At 43.2% G+C, this 22,043-nt stretch overlaps 1 protein-coding gene across 1 annotated transcript in view; it reads left to right on the top strand.

The window, feature by feature from the left end:
• Positions 1-22,043, top strand: part of LOC129818529 (3-methyl-2-oxobutanoate dehydrogenase [lipoamide] kinase, mitochondrial-like) — a 36,162-nt gene that overhangs the window by 11,066 nt on the left and 3,053 nt on the right. Inside the window, exons 4-9 of the mRNA XM_055874527.1 lie at positions 409-456; positions 1,827-1,946; positions 2,180-2,278; positions 4,229-4,302; positions 12,669-12,797; positions 14,900-14,989. Of these exons, the coding sequence (XP_055730502.1) occupies positions 409-456; positions 1,827-1,946; positions 2,180-2,278; positions 4,229-4,302; positions 12,669-12,797; positions 14,900-14,989 (560 nt within the window). The remainder of the gene's footprint in view (positions 1-408; positions 457-1,826; positions 1,947-2,179; positions 2,279-4,228; positions 4,303-12,668; positions 12,798-14,899; positions 14,990-22,043) is intronic.

The raw sequence follows: 22,043 nt of genomic DNA, 5'->3' as shown, positions 1-22,043 counted from the left end.
CAGCAGGGGCACTCTTCATTTTCATCAACAACCAAAACATCGGTGCCTGCAATGCATGATCAGTCATACAAGGGATGTATGTATACCTGTAGGCCTAGTGCTTTCTCTGAATATTCTCCTACCAAAAACACATAACCAGTGATGCACAAATTACTCTACATTGTTTGTTTTTTAAGATGGGGTAATATTACACATTCACTCAAACAACTATTAAGGATTTGAGTCATATTGGAAGACCCAGGCTATAACCTTGTAAACATCCTCTGTTTTTGGAATGTAGGCCAGGATACATGTATGCCCATGGGATGTATTGTGGCCCACTTATGGAGGCAGAGGAGGTTCCTCTTACCTAAGTGTGCTCAGAGGGAATTCTAATCAACACCCACTCTGTCTCTTTCCCTCCTGCAGCATGAGCTCTACATTCGAGCCTACCATGTGTTGAGTGATTTCCCAGTGGTGAGTAGTCAAGCGGCCACACTGAGGAGTAGGTTGGGTTGGCCAAGTGCTTGACCCTCATGTCTTCATATTTATTTCTGGAACTGGAGAGGCTGTCAGACTGGCCTGACACCTCCAGACTGACTAATGTATTTGTTTGTGGAGTGGGCAACGGGTGTCTGCTATAGAGATATGTGTGTGTGTGAGACGACTTCAAATGAAATCCCAAGTTCAAGAACATTAGGAAAGACAAAGATTTCAAAGATTTCAAAGATGCACATTTGTGGCCTGCTGGAGGTCATTTTGCAGGGCGCTGGCAGTGCACCTCCTTGCACAAAGGCGGAGGTAGCGGTCCTGCTGCTGGGTTGTTGCCCTCCTACGGCCTCCTCCACGTCTCCTGATGTACTGGCCTGTCTCCTGGTAGCGCCTGCATGCTCTGGACACTACGCTGACAGACACAGCAAACCTTTTTGCCACAGTTCGCATTGATGTGCCATCCTGGATGAACTGCACTACCTGAGCCACTTGTGTGGGTTGTAGACTCCGTCTCATGCTACCACTAGAGTGAGAGCACCGCCAGCATTCAAAAGTGACCAAAACATCAGCCAGGAAGCATAGGAACTGAGAAGTGGTCTGTGGTCACCACCTGCAGAATCACTCCTGTTTTGGGGGGTGTCTTGCTAATTGCCTATAATTTCCACCTTTTGTCTATTCCATTTGCACAACAGCATGTGAAATTTATTGTCAATCAGTGTTGCTTCCTAAGTGGACAGTTTGATTTCACAGAAGTGTGATTGACTTGGAGTTACATTGTTTTATTTAAGTATTCCCTTTATTTTTTTGAGCAGTGTATATACTGGAGTTGCTTACAAAGATGACATTGAATGTTTGAGTGGCCTAGTTAGTTTTGACTTTAATCAGCTTAAATCTATGGCAAGACTTAAATGTCTAGCAATGATCAACAACCAACTAGACAGTGCTTGAAAAATGTTCTGAAGAATAATGGGCGAATGTTGCACAATCCAGGTGTGGAAAGCTTTTAGACTTACCCAGAAAGACTAACAGCTGTCATCGCAGCCAAAGGTGATTATAACATGTATTAACTCAGGGTTGTGAATAGTTATATAAATTATATTTTTCTGTTTTCATTTTCAATACATAAAAACAAAAATTTGCTGTCATTATTGGTTGTGTGTAGATGGGTGAATACTTTCTGAAGGCTGTGTGTGTGGATAAACAGTTGATTTCAAGCCACTTCTGCAAGTATATTTTATTCTAGTGGAGAAATGTACCAATTCATCTGACTGGAATAAGAATGGAATTCATCCCAGCTCAGATTTTGATAATGGTCAAATTCAAATGGATTTCACTCTGCATCATCTGTTTGTCAGATCAAGGACCAGGAGATGGACGCTCGGTACAGTAAGCTGGTGCAACAGCTCCTGGATGACCACAAAGATGTGGTCACTCTGCTGGCTGAAGGCTTCAGGGAGTGTCGGCGGCACATCCAGGTAATGGCCATAAGCATATTTCAGCTGATTGAAGTCATTGACGTTCCACTTTAACAGCTGTTTTATCGTCTTGCTGCTGCCAGTCATATGGAACACAACTTGAGGTTGTAGATCTTTTATTTAAATTGGTTATAAGTTGGTTGTTGGAACTCTTTGTTTTGTAATGTTACCGTAGGATTTACAGAATGGTGTATTGTATTCCTGGCCTTGAGTGTTTTGTTTTGATGTTCCAGGATGAGACACTGGTCCGTAACTTTCTGGACACCACCCTCACCTCCCGTCTGGGCATCCGGATGTTAGCCACACACCACCTTGCCCTGCATGAAGAAAATGTATGTCTCCCAGAAACCTTCTAGTCATTAATTGCTAACATACTGAGAAAAGGAACACGCATGGTGTTATTACAGGGCAGTATATGTTGAAGAGGCAAAGCATACTTGGATAACTCATTTATTTACTAACATTTCAGCCTTGCAAACACACTTTTAGTTTGGATCATAAGCATTACAATAAACATCTGATTCATTTATTTGTGCAGTAGTATCTCCAAATATATCTATAGACACTCTAGCATACACTAAAATGTTAAAACTAGCCCACCAGTGCAGTGAAATGCAGTGTCACTCCCGATTGACAGATTCTAGATTATGCAACACTCATGCGAGCTAAAAGAAAAACGGAACACGTCAGATGGACAAATCCATTATTATTGGTGCAGTCTGCTGGCCCCATGACTTTTGCTAGAGCCTTATATTAACCCTTGATGTGCTTTATGCAACCAAAGTACAGGGCCCGGTTTCCCAAAATCATCTGAAGGCTAAGTTCATTGTTAGAACCTTCGTAGGAGGATTGTTAAATCTGAGCTTCTTCCCAAAACCATCGTTATTAATGTTCACTTGAAAACGTTCATGCCGATAACTTCAGAACAAAGTTGACTACGAATAAAGTTGCCAATCTCTTTGCAATTGATACAAACAAGCGATGTATAAAAATATGCTTTAAATGAATACAGAGATGACTGCATTAAAATATAAGTACGCTATTGGCTTATGTTAATCATATTGAAATTCATTTCATGTTCAATCTAGTTCTATTTTGCTACTTGTAGACTACCGTCTGTAATTTGTGTCAATATATTACATGATATGTAGTCTAACGGGCGCAATGATGTGCCAAATCTGGGGTTTAGTACATTATTATTGGGTAAGCATTAGAATAAGCTACCTCCAATATTTGCAGCTGTAGGTGGTAATACAGCTCTATGACAGGGGTCAACTAGATTCAGCCACAGGCAGATTTTTTGTAAATGACGTATGGTTGGGGGGGGGGGGGGGGGGGGATAATTACAAATAATTTGTGGACTGCATTTGACCACAAGAAGCCCAAACGGATATAACATTTGACTAAAACCATAATTTCAAATTGTGTGGCAATAATATGGAACAGATTTCCTAAATAAATGCATTTGCCGATTTTTATTTTTATTTTATTTTTATTATTTTTATTTTTTTGTGTGTGTTTTTAGTTATGTCCAATGGTGCAGCGGTCTAAGGCACTGCATCTCAGTGCCTAGGTGTCACTACAGACTCTGGTTTGATTCCAGGCTGTATCACAAATGGCCGTGATTGGGAGTCCCATAGGGCTGCGCACAATTGACCCAGTGTCGTCCGGGGTAGGCCGTCCATTGTAAATAAGAATTTGTTCTTAACGACTTGCCTAGTTTAAAAAAAAATAATATTTTAAATGATCACCCGAAATAATGTTAAGGTAAGATTTGAATGGAGAAAGCTGATCCAAGAGCAGCACTCCCTTTTGATCCTGTCAGTATCGACACATGCGCCAACGATGCACTTAACACCATGCAGAGAGAACGGTCGTTTTGGGAAATGCATGTAACATCTTCGGCCGTTGTAGGAAAGATGCATCTTTAAAACACTCGTAAGCCTAAGTTCCAGTGTGTGGGCCTCAGAATATATTCATATGACCAGTTATAGGGTCTACATAACGTTTTGGTGGTCAGGATGATGAAGCATGTTTGCTAGGTCTAGAGACTGTTAGTTAGCCGCTAGTACCTGATACATCGCCAAGCGTTATGGTTTTGTTGCCCAACAACACTTAGACCTAACTCACTGTTTTATCAAATCCTTTGACGGCTGGTTTCTTTCTGAAACATTCTGACTAGGATTATATTGACTCTTAAGAAATTGGGCAAACTATCCAATGTTTAGCATGTCAGTAATAAAGCTTTTGCTTCTCCTCTTATACCTTTCATCCCTCTGCAGCCTGATTTTGTGGGCATCATCTGCAGGCGACTTTCCCCCAAAAAGATCATTGAGAAATGGGTTGATTTTGCAAGGTGAGTGGTGGTTCGTTACCTTTATTTATTTATATATATATATATATATATATTTTTATTTTTTTTATTTTATCCCCTTTCCCCCCAATTTTTGTGGTATCCAATCGCTAGTAATTACTATCTTGTCTCATCGCTACAACTCCCGTACGGGCTCGGGAGAGACGAAGGTCGAAAGCCATGCGTCCTCCGAGGCACAACCCAACCAAGCCGCACTGCTTCTTTAACACAGCGCGCCTCCAACCCGGAAGCCAGCCGCACCAATGTGTCGGAGGAAACACCGTGCACCTGGCCCCCTTGGTTAGCGCGCACTGCGCCCAGCCCGCCACAGGAGTCGCTGGAGCGCGATGAGACAAGGAAATCCCTACCGGCCAAACCCTCCCTAACCCGGACGACGCTAGCCCAATTGTGCGTCGCCCCACGGACCTCCCGGTCGTGGCCGGCTGCGACAGAGCCTGGGGGCGAACCCAGAGACTCTGGTGGCGCAGTTAGCACTGCGATGCAGTGCTCTAGACCACTGCGCCACCCGGGAGGCCCGTTACCTTTATATATTGTTGGTTTAGAATCTCGCTACTTCTGTATTAGACCACAGGTCACGCTCTGCCTTCTATTTGCCGCTATTTTTCTGTGTTAAGCTGATAGAGCTCATGTACAGACTTGTCACAGGGCATGCCATTGTGGACTGTATATGGGCCTTTGTTCCACCTTATCCATTAACATTTGCATCAAAAGTAGCAAATACAACTAGTAAAAGCAGATTGATTACATTTTAGTAGGGGACTGAACAGCGTCAATGCGTCGGGCATGGACTCTAAGGTGTCAAGCATGCCACAGGGATGCTGGCCCATGTTGACTCCAATGCTTCCCACAGTTGTCAAGTTGGGTGGTGGATCATTCTTGATACACACGGGAAACTGTTGGGTGTGAAAAACCCAGCAACTTTGCAGTTCTTGACACAAACCAGTGTGCCTGGGACCTACTACCATACCCCATTCAAAAGGTACTTAAATCTTTTGTCTTGCCCATTCACCCTCTGAATGGCACACATACACAATCCATGTCAAGGCTTAAAAACCCTTCTTTAGCTCTTTAGACCCCAATAGAATGCTGCTGTAGATTACTGAGAATTTAAGATTAAGCTAATTTTGGCACACATTTCAAACAGACCGCTCAAAATCAATGATCAAATTACAAGTTAACTTAGTTTGAAAGAGCACATTATTTTCTTTAATGTGACATCATGTTCATATCAATAGGAGTAACACTAATTTTGTCTTCCAATGTGTAAAGACGCTACACTCAACAAAAACCCCGAAAGTATTTAAATTATAGTACATTTCAAAGTACCAAGTATAATATCTTATAAACAACAAATTATCCAAAATGTGACGAGGACAATATTCAGAAATTATTTCAAAACTCACACAAATGAGTCTATTTGACAATGATTCTTTCTTCTGTAACAATGTAAAAACTATTCAGACTATTTCAAAATGTAGATCAGGGGTGTCAAACTCATTTCGCATCGTGGGCCACATACGGCCTAGGGAGATGTCAAGTGGGCCGGACCATTAAAATTATACCATACTCTGCTATAAATAACCAAAATATCATGTCTTTCCTTTGTTTTGGTGTAAAGAAGCACAAGAACATTAGGAAAATATTGAAATTTAATGAACTATCCTTTTACAAAACATTTCATGAAACACCTCATATTTCCTTAGACAAATGTGCAATTTACTTTTATCATTCACAAATATGCATTGCAACTGATCCCACTGATTGTACAAAGGCACAACTTTAATTGGTACTGAAAAATATAGTAATGTACTTTAAGATTAAATGAGACTTTTAAAGAAAGGAATTTTTAAACCACTTACACATACGCATATAAAATCTAAATGTAATCCCTGCGTACACCTTACAAACTAAGGAGAGTGATTTTAAATGTGTAATGAAGAAAGTGTTCGCCTGTCCTGTAAATCTGTAAACTTCATACATGAAACATACATACACATACAATACATACTGAAAATTTATGGAGTTGTATGAACAGTAGAATTCCATCACACAACTTTTGTTTTGAAGCTGCTGACTAACATTAAAGTGCACATTTTTTAAATCACCACAGTAAGGATTCATCTTCACAGAGCTGTATTCTTTCAATGCAAACAGTATCTAAGGCAGCATTTTAAAGGTGTTAGTCTAGTCTGGACTTGTATTTGTTCCTGAAACTTGGCATCTTTTGGCCTGTACAAGTGCATCAACACCAGGTGTCATGTCCTGACTAGCTGTCACTTTCAGAATGTCATTTAAGTGCTTGTTTGTGAGCCTTGAACGCATTTTTGTTTTATTGATATTCATCACTGAGAAAATTTGTTCACAAAGGTAGGTTGTCCCAAACATGCACAAAATTTTAGCAGCCAGGGCTGTTAATTTGGGGTACCCTGGTAGTAGATGCTGATAAAATCTGTCCAGACCTACAGAGGCAAATTTGCCCTTCAAATCTGCATCACACTGCAAATCAATTATCTCTAGCTGAATTTCGACCGGCAGATCAGAAGCTTTAACTGTGAAAGGTGAGCGAAAAACTGAAAATTCTGTCTCAAGTTCACCAAATACCTGAAAACGTTTCTCAAACTCCCGCAGTAGTCCTGCAATTTTGTCTTTGTACCGTTTCATGTCCGCATCAGGTCTGGTCACACACACATCTCTCAGACAGGGGAAATGAGCAGGGTTGCCATTTGCCAGTTGCATCTCCCACAAAGTCAGCTTCAACTTAAATGTTATCAGAAAACTGTGTGACAACTTTTTTGCGGCCTTGCAACATTTTGTTCAGATTGTTCAAGTGTTCAGTAATATCAACCAAGAATGCAAGGTCCCGTAGCCATTCCTGAGATTGTAATTCCAACACCGGTTTTCCTTTTTTCTCCATGAACTGTCCGATTTCCTCTCGTAGATCAAAGAAATGCCTCAGCACAGCGCCTCGGCTTAACCATCTCACTTCAGTGTGGTATGGCAGGCTGTGGGTAATGTTGCTGTCGCTGAGAAGTTTGTCAAACTGACGATGGTTCAGACCTCTGGACCGGATGAAATTTACAGTGCGAACAACCACCTCCATGACGTGGTCCATTTTCAGCGACTTGCAACACAATGCCTCCTGGTGCAAAATACAGTGAAATGTCCAGAAACGATCTCCTCCATTAAGGGCTTGTACTTTGTCTTTGAACTTTGTCGCGACACCTGCTTTCTTTCCGACCATGGATGGCGCGCCGTCTGTAGCCAGGCTGACAGCGCGGGACCAGTCCACTCCAACTCTGTCCAATGCAGCAACGACAGAGCCGAAAATGTCCTCGGCTGTTGTGGTGTCCATCATTGGCACCAACTCAAGAAACTCTTCAGTAACAGTCAATGTCTCATCAACTCCTCGAATAAATATGGCCAGTTGGGCCACGTCTGTGATGTCAGTGCTCTCGTCAATTGCCACGGAAAATGCAATAAATGACTTGACTCTCTGTTTCAATTGACTGTCTAAATCTGCCGATAGTTCCGAAATCCTCTCTGCTATAGTATTCCTCGTCAGGCTAATATTGGCAAAAGCTTGTCACTTCTCGGGACATACAAGTTCAGCCACCTTCATCATGCATCGTTTAACAAAGTCACCGTCGGAATACGGCTTCGATGCTAATGCTATTTCGCTAGCAATTAGGTAGCTGGCTTTTACCGCTGCTTCACTGACTTCTCGGCTCTGGATGAAAGTTGACTGCTGTTTCCTCAGACCCGCCAGCAATTCGTTAATCTTATCTCTTCTCAGTTGTCCTTGCAAGCCGTCATATTTTTCGCTGTGATGAGTCTCGTAGTGGCGTCGAATATTATATTCCTTCAATACCGAAACTTGTTGCAAACACACCAAGCACGAAGGTTTTCCGTGCATCTCTGTAAATAAATAGGACGTGGTCCATTTTTCTTTGAAAATTCTACACTCCTTATCTACTTTTCTCCGTTTGGATAACGACATTTTGGCTAATGAGGGTGTAGCGGAGAGGTAGAGACCAAGGTATTAACAACGTCGTAACAAGCAGCAGATGGCGCATTGATACCGTCTGCTGTTTTCAGTCTGTCTCAGTGATGCGGCTTGTCTTCTACTCTGATGGAAAGAGTGCGCCCCTTAGCAGATAATCCATGAATTGCAGCGAATTAAAAATATTAATTCCATGTCTTTTATGCATTTTTTCCACTTTCAAATTATCCTGCGGGCCTGATCGAACCTCCTTGGGGGCCGGTTCCGGCCCGCGGGCCGAATGTTTGACACCCCTGATGTAGATACTCAATAAGATTTAGTACAGAACAGGCCTGACGCACAATGTAGAAATAATAGCCTACTTTAACGACAATTCTGTGAATGCAACAAGTATTTGGATAGAATATAAAAAAACATCTGTCCAGAGACAAGACTTGTAGTACAAATTCATATTTCACACTATCACTTTAGTGTTTGCATTTAGCCTACAACATGTCATGGAACTTCTGGAAGCACGGCCCCATCCTGCAAGTGGCACAGAACACGTAGCGTACCCAAAGGAGGTTTCTACACATCTCACACTCTTTGCTGATGCACCACACACACACTCTCTTGTGCCCATCAAACTTAACCTGCTTTCAAATGAGTTACAACTCGGTCCGCACACCCAGGTGTTACGCTCTTGGATCCCCTCTTCCTGCCACTGTAGCCATATCATGACGTGACTGTTTGCAAACTGCATTTTGAATGCCTTCATGGACCAGCGCCTGCTGTTTCTAGGAGGGGTCCTTTGTGTGGGGGACACTGCAATGTACACATTTATGATGGCAATGTTGAGCATCCCCCAAAACACATTCTTCCACCATTTTCTGCCTGTGCATCCTACATAGTAATAGCTCTTCACTTGGTCAAGATGTTCAATCCTGCCCATTTTCTTGTTGTAATCCATTACAACTCTGTAACAGAAGGTCCCTACCACTTAAAAACAACTCCAAAGCCACTCACTTTAGGCCCAGGCTGTGTGCTACAAAGGTGAATGGTGGGACTTAGGGCAGACACACGCCATTGAAACATAGGCTCCCCTCTCGGGTATGCTCTCCCTCGTCCACTCCTTCCACTATTTTCTTCCTCTAATCTCCTCGCTTCATCTCTATCCCTCCAATCCGCTAACTCCTATTCCTCTCTGCTTTTTGCTGCTGGGCCCTGACTCCACATCACTTTTTCACTTTCACTGACCCAGAGTAACAACAAATAGGATACCATTGTAGTCAGGAACATAATGTCTCTCTTGTCCTTCCTATCTTTTTCTCAACCATACACATACTATATTCCTAATAAATTGTGTGATAGTTACACGTACAATTCCTTTCTCGCTTTCTTTCCCTTTCTCTAACTAAAAAAAAAACCTAAACTCTTGCCTGACACTAACTACAGAGTTCGCCAATGTTAGCTGATTAGTTACGAAGCTCCGACAGTTTCCAGATGAATTGCAGTGGTAGAAACAGGACAAAACCAGGAACTTGTTAGCTGGCTATGTAAACAAATATCCAACTCATGTGAGCTTCACTGCGCAAGCATCTATACTGAACAGAAATATAAACGCAACATGTAGATCACATGTTTCATGAGCTGAAATAAGAGCCCAGAAATGTTCCATATGCAGAAAAAGCTTCTCAAACTTTGTGCACAATTTTGTTTACACCCCTGTTAGTAAGCATTTTTCCTTTGCTAAGATAATCCATCCACCTGACAGGTGTGGCATATCAAGAAGCCGATTGAACAGCATGATCATTACACAGGTGCACCTTGTTCTGGGGACAACAAGGTCACTAAAATGTGTAGTTTTGTCACCACACAATGCCACAGATATCTAAAGTTTTGATGGAGTGTGCAATTGACATATTGACTGCAGGAATGTCCACCAGAGCTGTTGCCAGAGAATTTAATGTTAATTTCTCTACCATAAGTCACCTCCAACATCGTTTTAGAGAATTTGGCAGCATGTCCAACCGACCTCACAAGCGCAGACCACGTTTAACCACGCCAACCCAGGAACTCCACATCCGGCTTCTTCACCTGCGGGATCATCTGAGACCAGCCACCCAGACAGCTGATGAAACAGGAGTATTTCAGTCTTATAAAGCCCTTTTGTGGGGATTTTTTTCTTTTGATTGGCTGGGCCTGGCTCCCAAGTGGGTGGGCCAATGCCCTCCCATGGCTGCGCCCCTGCCCAGTCATGTGAAATCCATAGATTAGAACCTCATATTTCAATTGACTGATTTCCTAATATGAACTTTAACTCAGTAAAATCGTTAATTGTTGCGTTTTATTTTTGTTAAGTATACTACCCTAACAGACAGCTATGCTGTCAAATAATAGGAAACGAGGCCATGTATAGCCGCACCTAGCAAACATGACATACCATAACCTAAGCCCAACAGATAAACAGAAATTACTCTAGCCTTCATTTCGGTGTCTAGTTAGCTGGATGTCTGTATGGCTAGCTAGTGAAAGTGACAGCTGAGGTTGACTTCGTGAGCACTGCCCACATTTCTGGCGCAACAATTTTTCTTGCCTGACAGATTAGCTAGCTATAGCAAGCAGTTTGGGCCGTTTTTCCATATGAATTACATCGGTAGAAACAAAACAACCAACTAGTTAGCTGACCTATATAGATAAACACTGCAACTTTTTCCATGAGCCAGAGGGCAATCATTCGAGCTCCACCGTTGATGTGCTCGCCTGTACCAACCAAATTATCATGTCAGGATTTGCTAATCTGTGAGCTATTCCCTAAATTTCACAACATCAAACCTTGACAACCCCAAACATGTATCTGCTGTTTACTTATTTCACTCATCCTCAACATCGCTTTTCAAAGTGCAAGGACGTGTGCGAATCCGTATCACCAGTCAACATGATATTACTTTTCACTGTGAAAGAGACTATCTGCTTCGGCGGTCATTTTGTAATTTAGTTTAAAAAAAAATTAGCTCAAATGACCGCGCACCGTTTCTGGTTGATGACAACCACGCGAATACGAGAAAATGTTGTTAGCCAGTTAATTTTGCGATATTGTTAGAAAAACAAGGCTGAACCTGGGGGCTATAGTATTTTAAACGAAGGACGTTGACTGCCGCTATGGGTTCTAAATTATTTTAACTTTCTCCCTTTCCTCTACATTGATTTGAAGTGGATTTAACAAGTGGCATCAATAAGGAATCCGCTTTCACCAGGTCAGACAGTCATGGAAAGCGCAGGTTTCCCAATATTTTGTACACAGTGTATATATGGTGTAGTGCTGTGCAATTAATCGACATTTCGGCTATTTTTCGTTTAAGCTAATTGACAGACTTCGGTTCAATACATTTTTTTCCCCCCGAATCGCAGTTTCTCTAAAGATTTAAATCGGATCAAGCCGAACTGTGCGATGTTTCCAGCAGGCCAATATTCGATTTAGTTTATTGCTGAAAACGTGGTAATTGTCCATTGCGTGCCCGCCTACTTGTCCGGTCTGTGTGGAACACACGGAGACTGAGAGAAGAGCGGCGATTGACGGGGATAAAAAGCAGTTGCGTCGGTATCTCCACCTGAAAATGCATGATCAAATGGATTTTATAGTTGGTATTCAGCCGTCATTTACTTTGAAGTACTACTAAAATTGTGATTTGTCAGATCGCATAGGCAGCAGCTCAATAGAGATGAGATGATTACTTGGAATGAAGTAAGTCATTTAAATAAAACAAATGTAGTATACATAACTGAAATATTTTTGTCACTACCATCATGGGACGTTTGTTTCATTCTGTGTTATAGCATTCAACCCACAATGCAGTGCATTTTAATGTAAAACATTTGTCGATAACCATTTTTTTTTTAAATTAAGAGGCAGATTCATTTATATTAAGCCCCAAGATCAAGCCATGATCAATAGATACTGTATAGTGGGGAAAGACGGCGACAGGCAGTTAAGATATAGGCTACCAGGCTTACTCCACTGGCTCTGTATAAAGTTCATAGTCATAACCACGGTTTTGTGTGGCACAATGCAACCTACACAAGATATAGCATATCCACTCACACAGGCAAGCACAAGCCTCTGTACACTTGTAGTCCCAGTTCAGCCCCTCTAGGGATGTGCAGCTTCCTTTCGCTCTCTCTCTCTCCTAGCCCTCTTCTCCCCCTCACTTAACCTCTTTCCAGCTGATTGATGAGATGTTTTATTTAATCCATTTTAGAATAAGGCTGTAACGTGGAAAAAGTGAAGTGGTCTGAATACTTTCCGAATGCACTGTATCTGTACACAATTATAAGTGTGTGTGTGCATGCTCCCTCATGTCTTCTGCAGGCGTCTGTGTGAGCACCAGTACGGTAACTCCCCGCGGGTGCGTATCAACGGCCATGTGGCGGCCCGCTTCCCCTTCATCCCTCTGCCCCTAGACTACATCCTGCCTGAGCTGCTGAAGAACGCTATGAGGTACCAGAACATTTCACTAATCATTTTAACTGACTTTCTGACAACTGTTAGGGTTGCGAAAGTTCAACTGAGATAGGAACAATAGTACACCTGAACTTGGTTAAAATAATTGTTTAATTCAAAAGTTAATAAATGACAAATACATTTTTCGTATATACGGGCTCACTGCACCACCCCGCGGGGTGGGACAAGGAACTGATTTGTTTCTGACAAAGATAGTATTTTATACTCGTGACAGAGATAGTTCCCGCTTCCGAGCCGGCCTGTCAGAGTAGAGACTGGGCGTGGTTTAGACTCACCCAGCCTATCGTTGATGTTGGCGCCTTAAGCCAGTCCTGGCCCCTTAGCGCATGTGATGTCCCGATGCTGTTGCTGTGTAGATTACGCTCCTTCACCCCAAAGACTGAGGTCAGACAGCTTCTGCAATATTGTCTGAGCTATTCGCACCTGTATACAATGGCCACTGTTCGCTCAAGGCTAACCGCAGCTTCCCAGCTTCTTATCTGAGCTAACTGTTACTTCCAGCACACACACACAGACATCCAGGCGCCCAGGCCAACAGGTTATCAATATCCAATCACGTTTGTTATAGTATTCAATCACATATAATACAGTTGCTAATCACATTTGTTATAGTATTGGGTTATAGTGCATAACTCAGAACCTCACATGTTTTTCGTGTGTATAGTTTATCTGTTATTGTCTGGTCAGCAGTCTCCTGATTCACCCCCCTCCTGTGTCTCTTTAAGATTAGCACAGTCTCGGCCACATAGTACAGCGCCCACACTACTGATACATTGTTGCATACACACGCATATTTCATACAGTACAGCGCTCTCTTTAACACACACACATTTCAGGCTGATATTCATGGTTAGACAGAGCACTGGTAAGAGTAGAGACCAATGGAAAATGCAGGTTCACAAGAGTCAGCAATTCAAACTTTAATGCATAAGAAGCCCTACTAGCTTATAGTTAGTTAAGCATGTCAAAAAACCTTATAAAAACCCCACACAACTCACACACCCCTAAAACATCATACCTTTCACTTTGACTACTTATCTAACAGGAAATCAGACTCCACGGTAGCCATTGTAAGACTATACATAACTAAATCTCTAGTTAGACAACCTCTTTTCTTCAAAGTATTTAGCTGTGTGCTACTGCTCTTGGTGGTGAAATGTTGCCCTGGCACTTATGAGAGGATTGCTAAGGTGTGTGTGTGTGTGTGTTCAATAAGATAATAATCAGCCTTTCAGTCCAATGAGGAATAGAGGTGGTTCTGTTCTTGGAGCTCCGTCTCAGATGTCGCAATTAGCAGACAGACCATTCACTCTGACTCATGTTCCTCCTTCCTAGAAGGCAGTGTATTTAGGGTGTGTCATAATGTGTCATCTACCAGTGAGTCAAAGTGTTTTCGCTCCACCCTCGTGTAACCGATGTGAGACCTTTGTGGCGCGATGGGTAATGACGCTTCGTGGGTGACTGTTGTCGATGTGTGCAGAAGGTCCCTGGTTCGCGCCCGGATCGGGGCGAGGGGACGGAATAAAGTTGAACTGTTACATTGATGCTGTTGACCTGGATCACTGGTTGCTGTGGAAAAGGAGTAGGTCGAAAGGTGGGGTGAGTGTAACGGATATGAAATGGCTAGCTAGTTAGCGGTGGTGCGCGCTAATAGCGTTTCAATCGGTGACATCACTCGCTTTGAGACCTTGAAGCTTCGTTACCCATCGCTTCACAAAAGCCGCGGCCCTTACAGAGCAAGGGGAACCACTACTTCAAGGTCTCAGAGCAAGTGACGTCCCCGATTGAAAGGCTATTAGCGCGCACCACCGCTAACTAGCTAGCCATTTCACATCGGTTACACTTGTACTTGATTGAAGAAATAAGGTCACTCATTAGTAAGGAACTCCCCTCACCTGGTTGTCTAGGTCTTAATTGAAAGGATAAACCTGCAGACACTCGGTCCTACGTGGAATGAGTTTGACACCCCTGCTCTAAACAATCCTGCTGACAGATTCTGTCGGGTTACGTTGAAGGACTCCACAGGCTAATGTCATCACTGCCTGCCCTTGACCTCCCCTCAACCTGTGTCCCCACAGGGCCACCATGGAAAGCCACCTCGACACACCTTACAACTTGCCTGATATCATAGTCACCATTGCTAACAACGACGTGGACTTTGTCATCAGGTGAGTGGGCGACCTTGATTATCTTTACCTCTATCTACTCAAGACTCCTTTAACAAGGTTAAAGAATTACGCAGTTGCTAGCTAATTTGTTCTGGGATATAAACGTTGAGGTTTTTTACCTGAAATGCACAAGGTCCCCTACTCCAACAACTAATCCACACCTAAAACGGTCAACCGACTCGTTTCTAGTCATCTCTCCTCCCAGGCTTTTTCTTCTTTGGACTTTATATGGCGATTGGCATCTAACTTTCATAGGTGTATTACAACGACTGACCGACCTCAGTTCATATTTTATTTATTTTATTTCACCTTCATTTAACCAGGTAGGCAAATTGAGAACATGTTCTCATTTACAATTGCGACCTGGCCAAGATAAAGCAAAGCAGTTTGACACATACAACAACACATAGTTACACGTGGAGTAGAACAAACATACAGTCAATAATACAGTGAAAAATAAGTCTATATACAATGTGAGGTGAGATAAGGTAGGTGAAGGCAAATAAAATATATTAATAAATAAAAATATTAAAAAGGCCATGGTGGCGAAGGAAATACAATATAGCAAGTAAAAAAAACACGAATGGTTGGTTTGCAGTGGAAGAAGGTGCAAAGTAGAGACAGAAATAATACGGTGCAAAGGAGCAAAATAATTAAATACAGTAGGTAAAGAGGTAGTTGTTTGGGATAAATTATAGATGGGCTATGTACAGGTGCAGTAATCTATGAGCTGCTCTGACAGCTGGTGCTTAAAGCTAGTGAGGGAGATAAGTGTTTCCAGTTTCAGAGATTTTTGTAGTTCGTTCCAGTCATTGGCAGCAGAGAACTGGAAGGAGAGGCGGCCAAAGGAAGAATTGGTTTTGGGGGTGACCAGAGAGATATACCTGCTGGAGCGCGTGCTACGGGTGGGCGTTGCTATGGTGACCAGCGAGCTGAGATAAGGGGGGACTTTACCTAGCTGGGTCTTGTAGATGACCTGGAGCCAGTGGGTTTGGCGACGAGTGTGAAGCGAGGGCCAGCCAACGAGAGCGTACAGGTCGCAGTGGTGGGTAGTATATGGGGCTTTGGTGACAAAACGGATGGCACTGTGATAGACTGCATCCAATTTATTGAGTAGGGTTTTGGAGGCTATTTTGTAAATGACATCACCGAAGTCGAGGATTGGTAGGATGGTCAGTTTTACAAGGGTATGTTTGGCAGCATGAGTGAAGGATGCTTTGTTGCGGAATAGGAAGCCGATTCTAGATTTAACTTTGGATTGGAGATGCTTGATGTGAGTCTGGAAGGAGAGTTTACAGTCTAACCAGACACCTAGGTATTTGTAGTTGTCCACATATTCTAAGTCAGAGCCGTCCAGAGTAGTGATGTTGGACAGGCGGGCAGATGCAGGCAGCGATCGGTTGAAGAGCATGCATTTAGTTTTACTTGTATTTAAGAGCTATTGGAGGCCACGGAATGAGAGTTGTATGGCATTGAAGCTCGCCTGGAGGGTTGTTAACACAGTGTCAAAAGAAGGGCCAGAAGTATACAGAATAGTGTCGTCTGCGTAGAGGTGGATCAGAGACTCACCAGCAGCAAGAGCGACATCATTGATGTATACAGAGAAGAGAGTCGGTCCAAGAATTGAACCCTGTGGCACCCCCATAGAGACTGCCAGAGGTCCGGACAACAGACCCTCCGATTTAACTCACTGAACTCGATCAGAGAAGTAGTTGGTGAACCAGGCGAGGCAATCATTAGAGAAACCAAGGCTGTCGAGTCTGCCGATGAGGATGTGGTGATTGACAGAGTCAAAAGCCTTGGCCAGGTCAATGAATATGGCTGCACAGTACTGTTTCCTATCGATAGCGGTTAAGATATCGTTTATGACCTTGAGCGTGGCTGAGGTGCACCCATGACCAGCTCTGAAACCAGATTGCATAGCGGAGAAGGTATGGTGGGATTCGAGATGGTCGGTAATCTGTTTGTTGACTTGGCTTTCGAAGACCTTAGAAAGGCAGGGTAGGATAGATATAGGTCTGTAGCTGTTTGGGTCAAGAGTGTCCCCCCCTTTGAAGAGGGGGATAACCGCAGCTGCTTTCCAATCTTTGGGAATCTCAGACGACACGAAAGAGAGGTTGAAAAGGCTGGTAATAGGGGTGGCAACAATTTCAGCAGATAGTTTTAGAAAGAAAGGGTCCAGATTATCTAGCCCGGCTGATTTGTAAGGGTCCAGATTTTGCAGCTCTTTCAGAACATCAGCTGACTGTATTTGGGAGAAAGAGAAATGGGGAAGGCGTGGGCGAGTAGCAGAGGGGAGGCCAGTGCTGTTGACCGGGGTAGGGGTAGCCAGGTGGAAAGCATGGCCAGCCGTAGAAAAATGCTTGTTGAAATTCTCAATTATAGTGGATTTGTCGATGGTGACAGTGTTTCCTATCTTCAGTGCAGTTGGAAGCTGGGTGGAGGTGTTCTTGTTCTCCATGGACTTTACAGTGTCCCAGAACTTTTTTGAGTTTGTGTTGCAGGAAGCAAATTTCTGCTTGAAAAAGCTAGCCTTGGCTTTTCTAACTGCCTGTGTATACTGGTTTCTAGCTTCCCTGAAAAGTTGCATATCATGGGGGCTGCTCGATGCTAATGCAGAACGCCATAGGATGTTTTTCTGTTGGTTAAGGGCAGTCAGGTCAGGAGAGAACCAAGGGCTATATCTGTTCCTGGTTCTAAATTTCTTGAATGGGGCATGCTTATTCAAGATGGTGAGGAAGGCATTTAAAAAAAATATCCAGGCATCCTCTACTGACGGGATGAGATCAATATCCTTCCAGGATACCTCGGCCAGGTCGGCTAGAAAGGCCTGCTCGCTGAAGTGTTTCAGGGAGCGTTTGACAGTGATGAGTGGAGGTCGTTTGATCGCTGACCCATTACGGATACAGGCAATGAGGCAGTGATCGCTGAGATCTTGGTTGAAAACAGCAGAGGTGTTTTCAATCACCCATGTGGGTATAACCAAGGAGGAGATGGCACGTGGGTATCTGCTTCTATAAACCAATGAGGAGATGGGAGAGGCAGGACTTGCACCGTGTTCAGCGTTACAAATAGAACTGACTACTATTTTAGCGCTTGGCAACGCAGACGCTCGTTGGCACACGCGTGCGGTGTGGGTGCAATGATTGAATAACATGTATGTGTACATTTATTTTGCAGCCAACGCAACACGGTCAACATGTTAGGAGTCCCAGACTCTGGGCTTAGCTGTTTGAATGGGAAACCTGACGCCTCAGGGTGAGTTTCCTTTAAGCTGCAGGCTTATCATGCCCAGTGTGTTCCCCATGGGAACAGCAGTTCAGGACCACAGTGAACGCACCGTCAGCAGACTTAATCACATGCAGTATTTAAGAATAGTAAATCGATGTTGACACTGAACAAATTTACTGATGCTAAATTGTTTTACCAGCACAGATTGCAGAACAGGTCAGTGTATTAAGTGCTTTTGTACTCCAGTCATTCCCAAGTTCATTTACATACAGTGCATTTGTAAAGTATTCAGACCCCTTGACTTTTTCCACATTTGTTTACGTTACAGCCGACACACCATACCCCATAATGACAAAGCAAAAACTGTTTTTTAGAAATGTTTGTCCATGTATACAAAATAAGAAATTGAAACATCACATTTACTTAAGTATTCAGACCATTTACTCAGTACTTTGTTGAAGCACCTTTGGCAGCGACTACAGCCTCGAGTCTTCTTGGATATGAAGCTACAAGCTTGGCACACCTGTGTTTGGGGAGTTTCTCCCATTCTTCTCTGCAGATCCTCTAAAGCTCTGTCAGGTTGGATGGGGAGCGTCGCTGCACAGCTATTTTCAGGTCTCTCCAGAGATGTTCAATTGGGTTTAAGTCCGGGCTCTGGCTGGACCACACCAGGACATTCAGAGACTTGTTCAAAACTACTTCTGCATTGTCTTGGCTGTGTGCTTAGGGTCGCTGTCCTGTTGGAAGGTGAATCTTCGCCTCAGTCTGAGTTTCGGGGCGCTCTGGAGCAGGTTTTCATCAAGGATCGCTCTGTACTTTGCTCCGTTAATCTTTCCCTCGATCCTGACTAGTCTCCCAGTCCCTGCCGCTGAAAAACATGCCACCACCATGCTTCCCCGTAGGGATGGTGCCAGTTTTCCTCCAGACATGACACTTGGCATTCAGGCAAAAGAGTTCAATCTTGGTTTCATCAGACCAGAGAATTTTGTTTCTCAATGTCAGTCATTTAGCCCCAGACCATTATTTCTCCTCCACCAAACTTTACAGTTGGCACTATGTATTGGGGCAGGTAGCGTTCTCCTGGCATCTGCCAAATCCAGATTCGTCCATGAAACTGCCAGATGGTGAAGCGTGATTCATCCCTCTAGAGAACGTGTTTCCACTGCTCCAGAGTCAAATGGCGGGGAGCTTTACACCACTCCAGCCACCGCTTGGCATTGCAAATCAAACCAATTTCATGAAGCTTCCAACGAACAGTTCCTTGTGCTGACATTGCTTTGAGGTAGTTTGGAACTCGGTAGTGAGTGTCGCTTCGGCACTCGGTGGTCCCGTTCTGTGGGCTTGTTTGGCCTACCACTTTGCGGCTGAGCCATTGTTGCTCGTAGACGATTCCACTTAACAATCACAGCACTTACAGTTGACCGGGGCAGTCTAGCAGGGCAGCAATTTGACAAACTGACTTGTTGGAAAGGTGGCATCCTATGACGGTGCCACGTTGAAAGTCACTGAGCTCTTCAGTACGGCTATTCTTCTGCCAATGTTTGTCTATGGAGATGGCATGGCTGTGTGCTCAATTTGGCTGAAATAGCCAAATCCACTAATTTGAAGGGGTGTCCACACACACTCACACACAAACACACACGTATATACAGTTGAAGTTGGAAGTTTACACGCACCTTAGCCTTTAAACTCAGTTTTTCATAATTCCTGACATTTAATCCTAGTAAAAATTCCCTGTCTTAGGTCAGTTAGGATCACCACTTTATTTTAAGAATGTGAAATGTCAGAATAATAGTTGAGAGAGTGATTTATTTCTACTTTTTTTTCTTTTAATCACATTCCCAGTGGGGCAGAAGTTTACGTACACTCAATTAGTATTTGGTAGCATTGCCTTTAAATTGTTTAACTTGGGTCAAGGGTTTTGGGTAGCCTTCCACAAGCTTCCCACAATAATTTGGGTGAATTTTGGCCCATTCCTCCTGACAGAGCTGGTGTAACTGAGTCAGGATTGTAGGCCTCCTTGCTCGCACATGCTTTTTCAGTTCTGCCCACTGTACTATAGGATTGAGGTCAGGGCTTTGTAATGGCCACTCCAATAGCTGGACTTTGTTGTCCTTAAGCCATTTTGCCACAACTTTGGAAGTATGCTTGGGGTCATTGTCCATTTGGAGACCCATTTGTGACAAATTTTACTTCCTGACTGATGTCTTTATGTTGCTTCAATATATGCACTTTTCCTACCTCATGATGCCATCTATTTTGTGAAGTGCACCAGTCCCTCCTGCAGCAAAGCACCCCCACAACATGATGCTGCCACCCCCGTCCTTCACGGTTGGGATGGTGTTCTTTGGCTTGCAAGCATTCCCCTTTTTCTTACAAACATAACAATGGTCATTATGGCCAAACAGTTATATTTTTGTTTCATCAGACCAGAGGACATTTCTCCAAAAAGTATGATCTTTGTCCCCATTTGCAGTTGCAAACAGTAGTCTAGCTTTTTAATGGCGATTTTGGAGTGCCTTCTTCCTTGCTGAGCGGCCTTTCAGGTTGTCGATATAGGACTCGTTTTACTGTGGATATAGATACTTTTGTACCGGTTTCCTCCAGCATCTTCACAAGGTCCTTTGCTGCTGTTCTGAGATTGCTTTGCACTTTTTGCATCAAAGTACGTTCATCTGTAGGAGACAGAACGCGTCTCCTTCCTGAGCGGTGTGATAGCTGCGTGGTCCCATGGTGTTTATACTTGCATACAGTTTGTCCAGATGAACGTGGTACCTTCAGGCGTTTTGAAATTGCTCCCAAGGATGAACCAGACTTGTGGAGGTTTACCATTTTTTTTCTGAGGTCTTGGCTGATTTCTTTTGATTTTCCTGTGATCTCAAGCAAATAGGCACTGAGTTTGAAGGTAGGCCTTGAAATACATCCACAGGTACACCTCCAATTGACTCAGGCTAATGGACATAATTTTTTAGAAGCTCCTAAAGCCATGACATTTTCCAAGCTGTTTAAAGGCACAGTCAACTTAGTGTATGTAAACTGACCGACTGGAATTGTGATACAGTGAAATAATCTGTCTATAAACAATTGTTGGTAAAATGACTTGTGTCATACACAAAGTAGATGTCCTAACCGACTTTCCGAAACTATAGTTTGTTAACAAGAAATTTGTGGAGTGGTTGAAAAAGGAGTTTTAATGACTCCAACTTAACTATGTAAACTTCCGACTTCAACCATACATACATACATACATACATACATACATACATACATACATACATACATACATACATACATACATACATACATACATACATACAAGCAGCACATTGTATGTATGTGGCTGCTATGAAAGTGAACCGGTTGCGTGTGACCAGGGTGTATTCATTCCGCCGATTTCTGTTGAGAGAAATATATTAGATTTTTTTTTTTTTTTTAGGTTGTGTTCATAAATTTGCTCTGGGTGTTCCTGAATTCAGAGCTTTTTGCTCTCGGCACGTTCAGGGCACACACTAGTTGATCTGACCGAGGAGTAGGTTTGATCCAAATGTTCTGACCTCACAACGGCAGTCAAGCACCCAAGCTAAGTGGCTAAAGTTGACTATCTTGCTAGCTACTTCCAGACACAAATGAGAGAACACCTCATTGACCATTTTACTCGCCCTAGCAGAGCTGGTTAAAGTGGTTTCATGTAGTCTGGTGACAATTTTAATAACTTTTTTTTTTGCCAACATTTGCTGACACCGGTCTTATTCAGCGGTTGTTGAGCTTCGGCGTCAGTTATTCTGGGCTCTGGCACACTCTGAGAGTGCTCTGGAATCGGAGC

This window comes from Salvelinus fontinalis, chromosome 2, assembly GCF_029448725.1.
Source record: "Salvelinus fontinalis isolate EN_2023a chromosome 2, ASM2944872v1, whole genome shotgun sequence".
In the NCBI taxonomy this organism is placed as follows: Eukaryota; Metazoa; Chordata; class Actinopteri; order Salmoniformes; family Salmonidae; genus Salvelinus; species Salvelinus fontinalis.
This window is presented reverse-complemented; position numbering and strand designations above follow the sequence as displayed.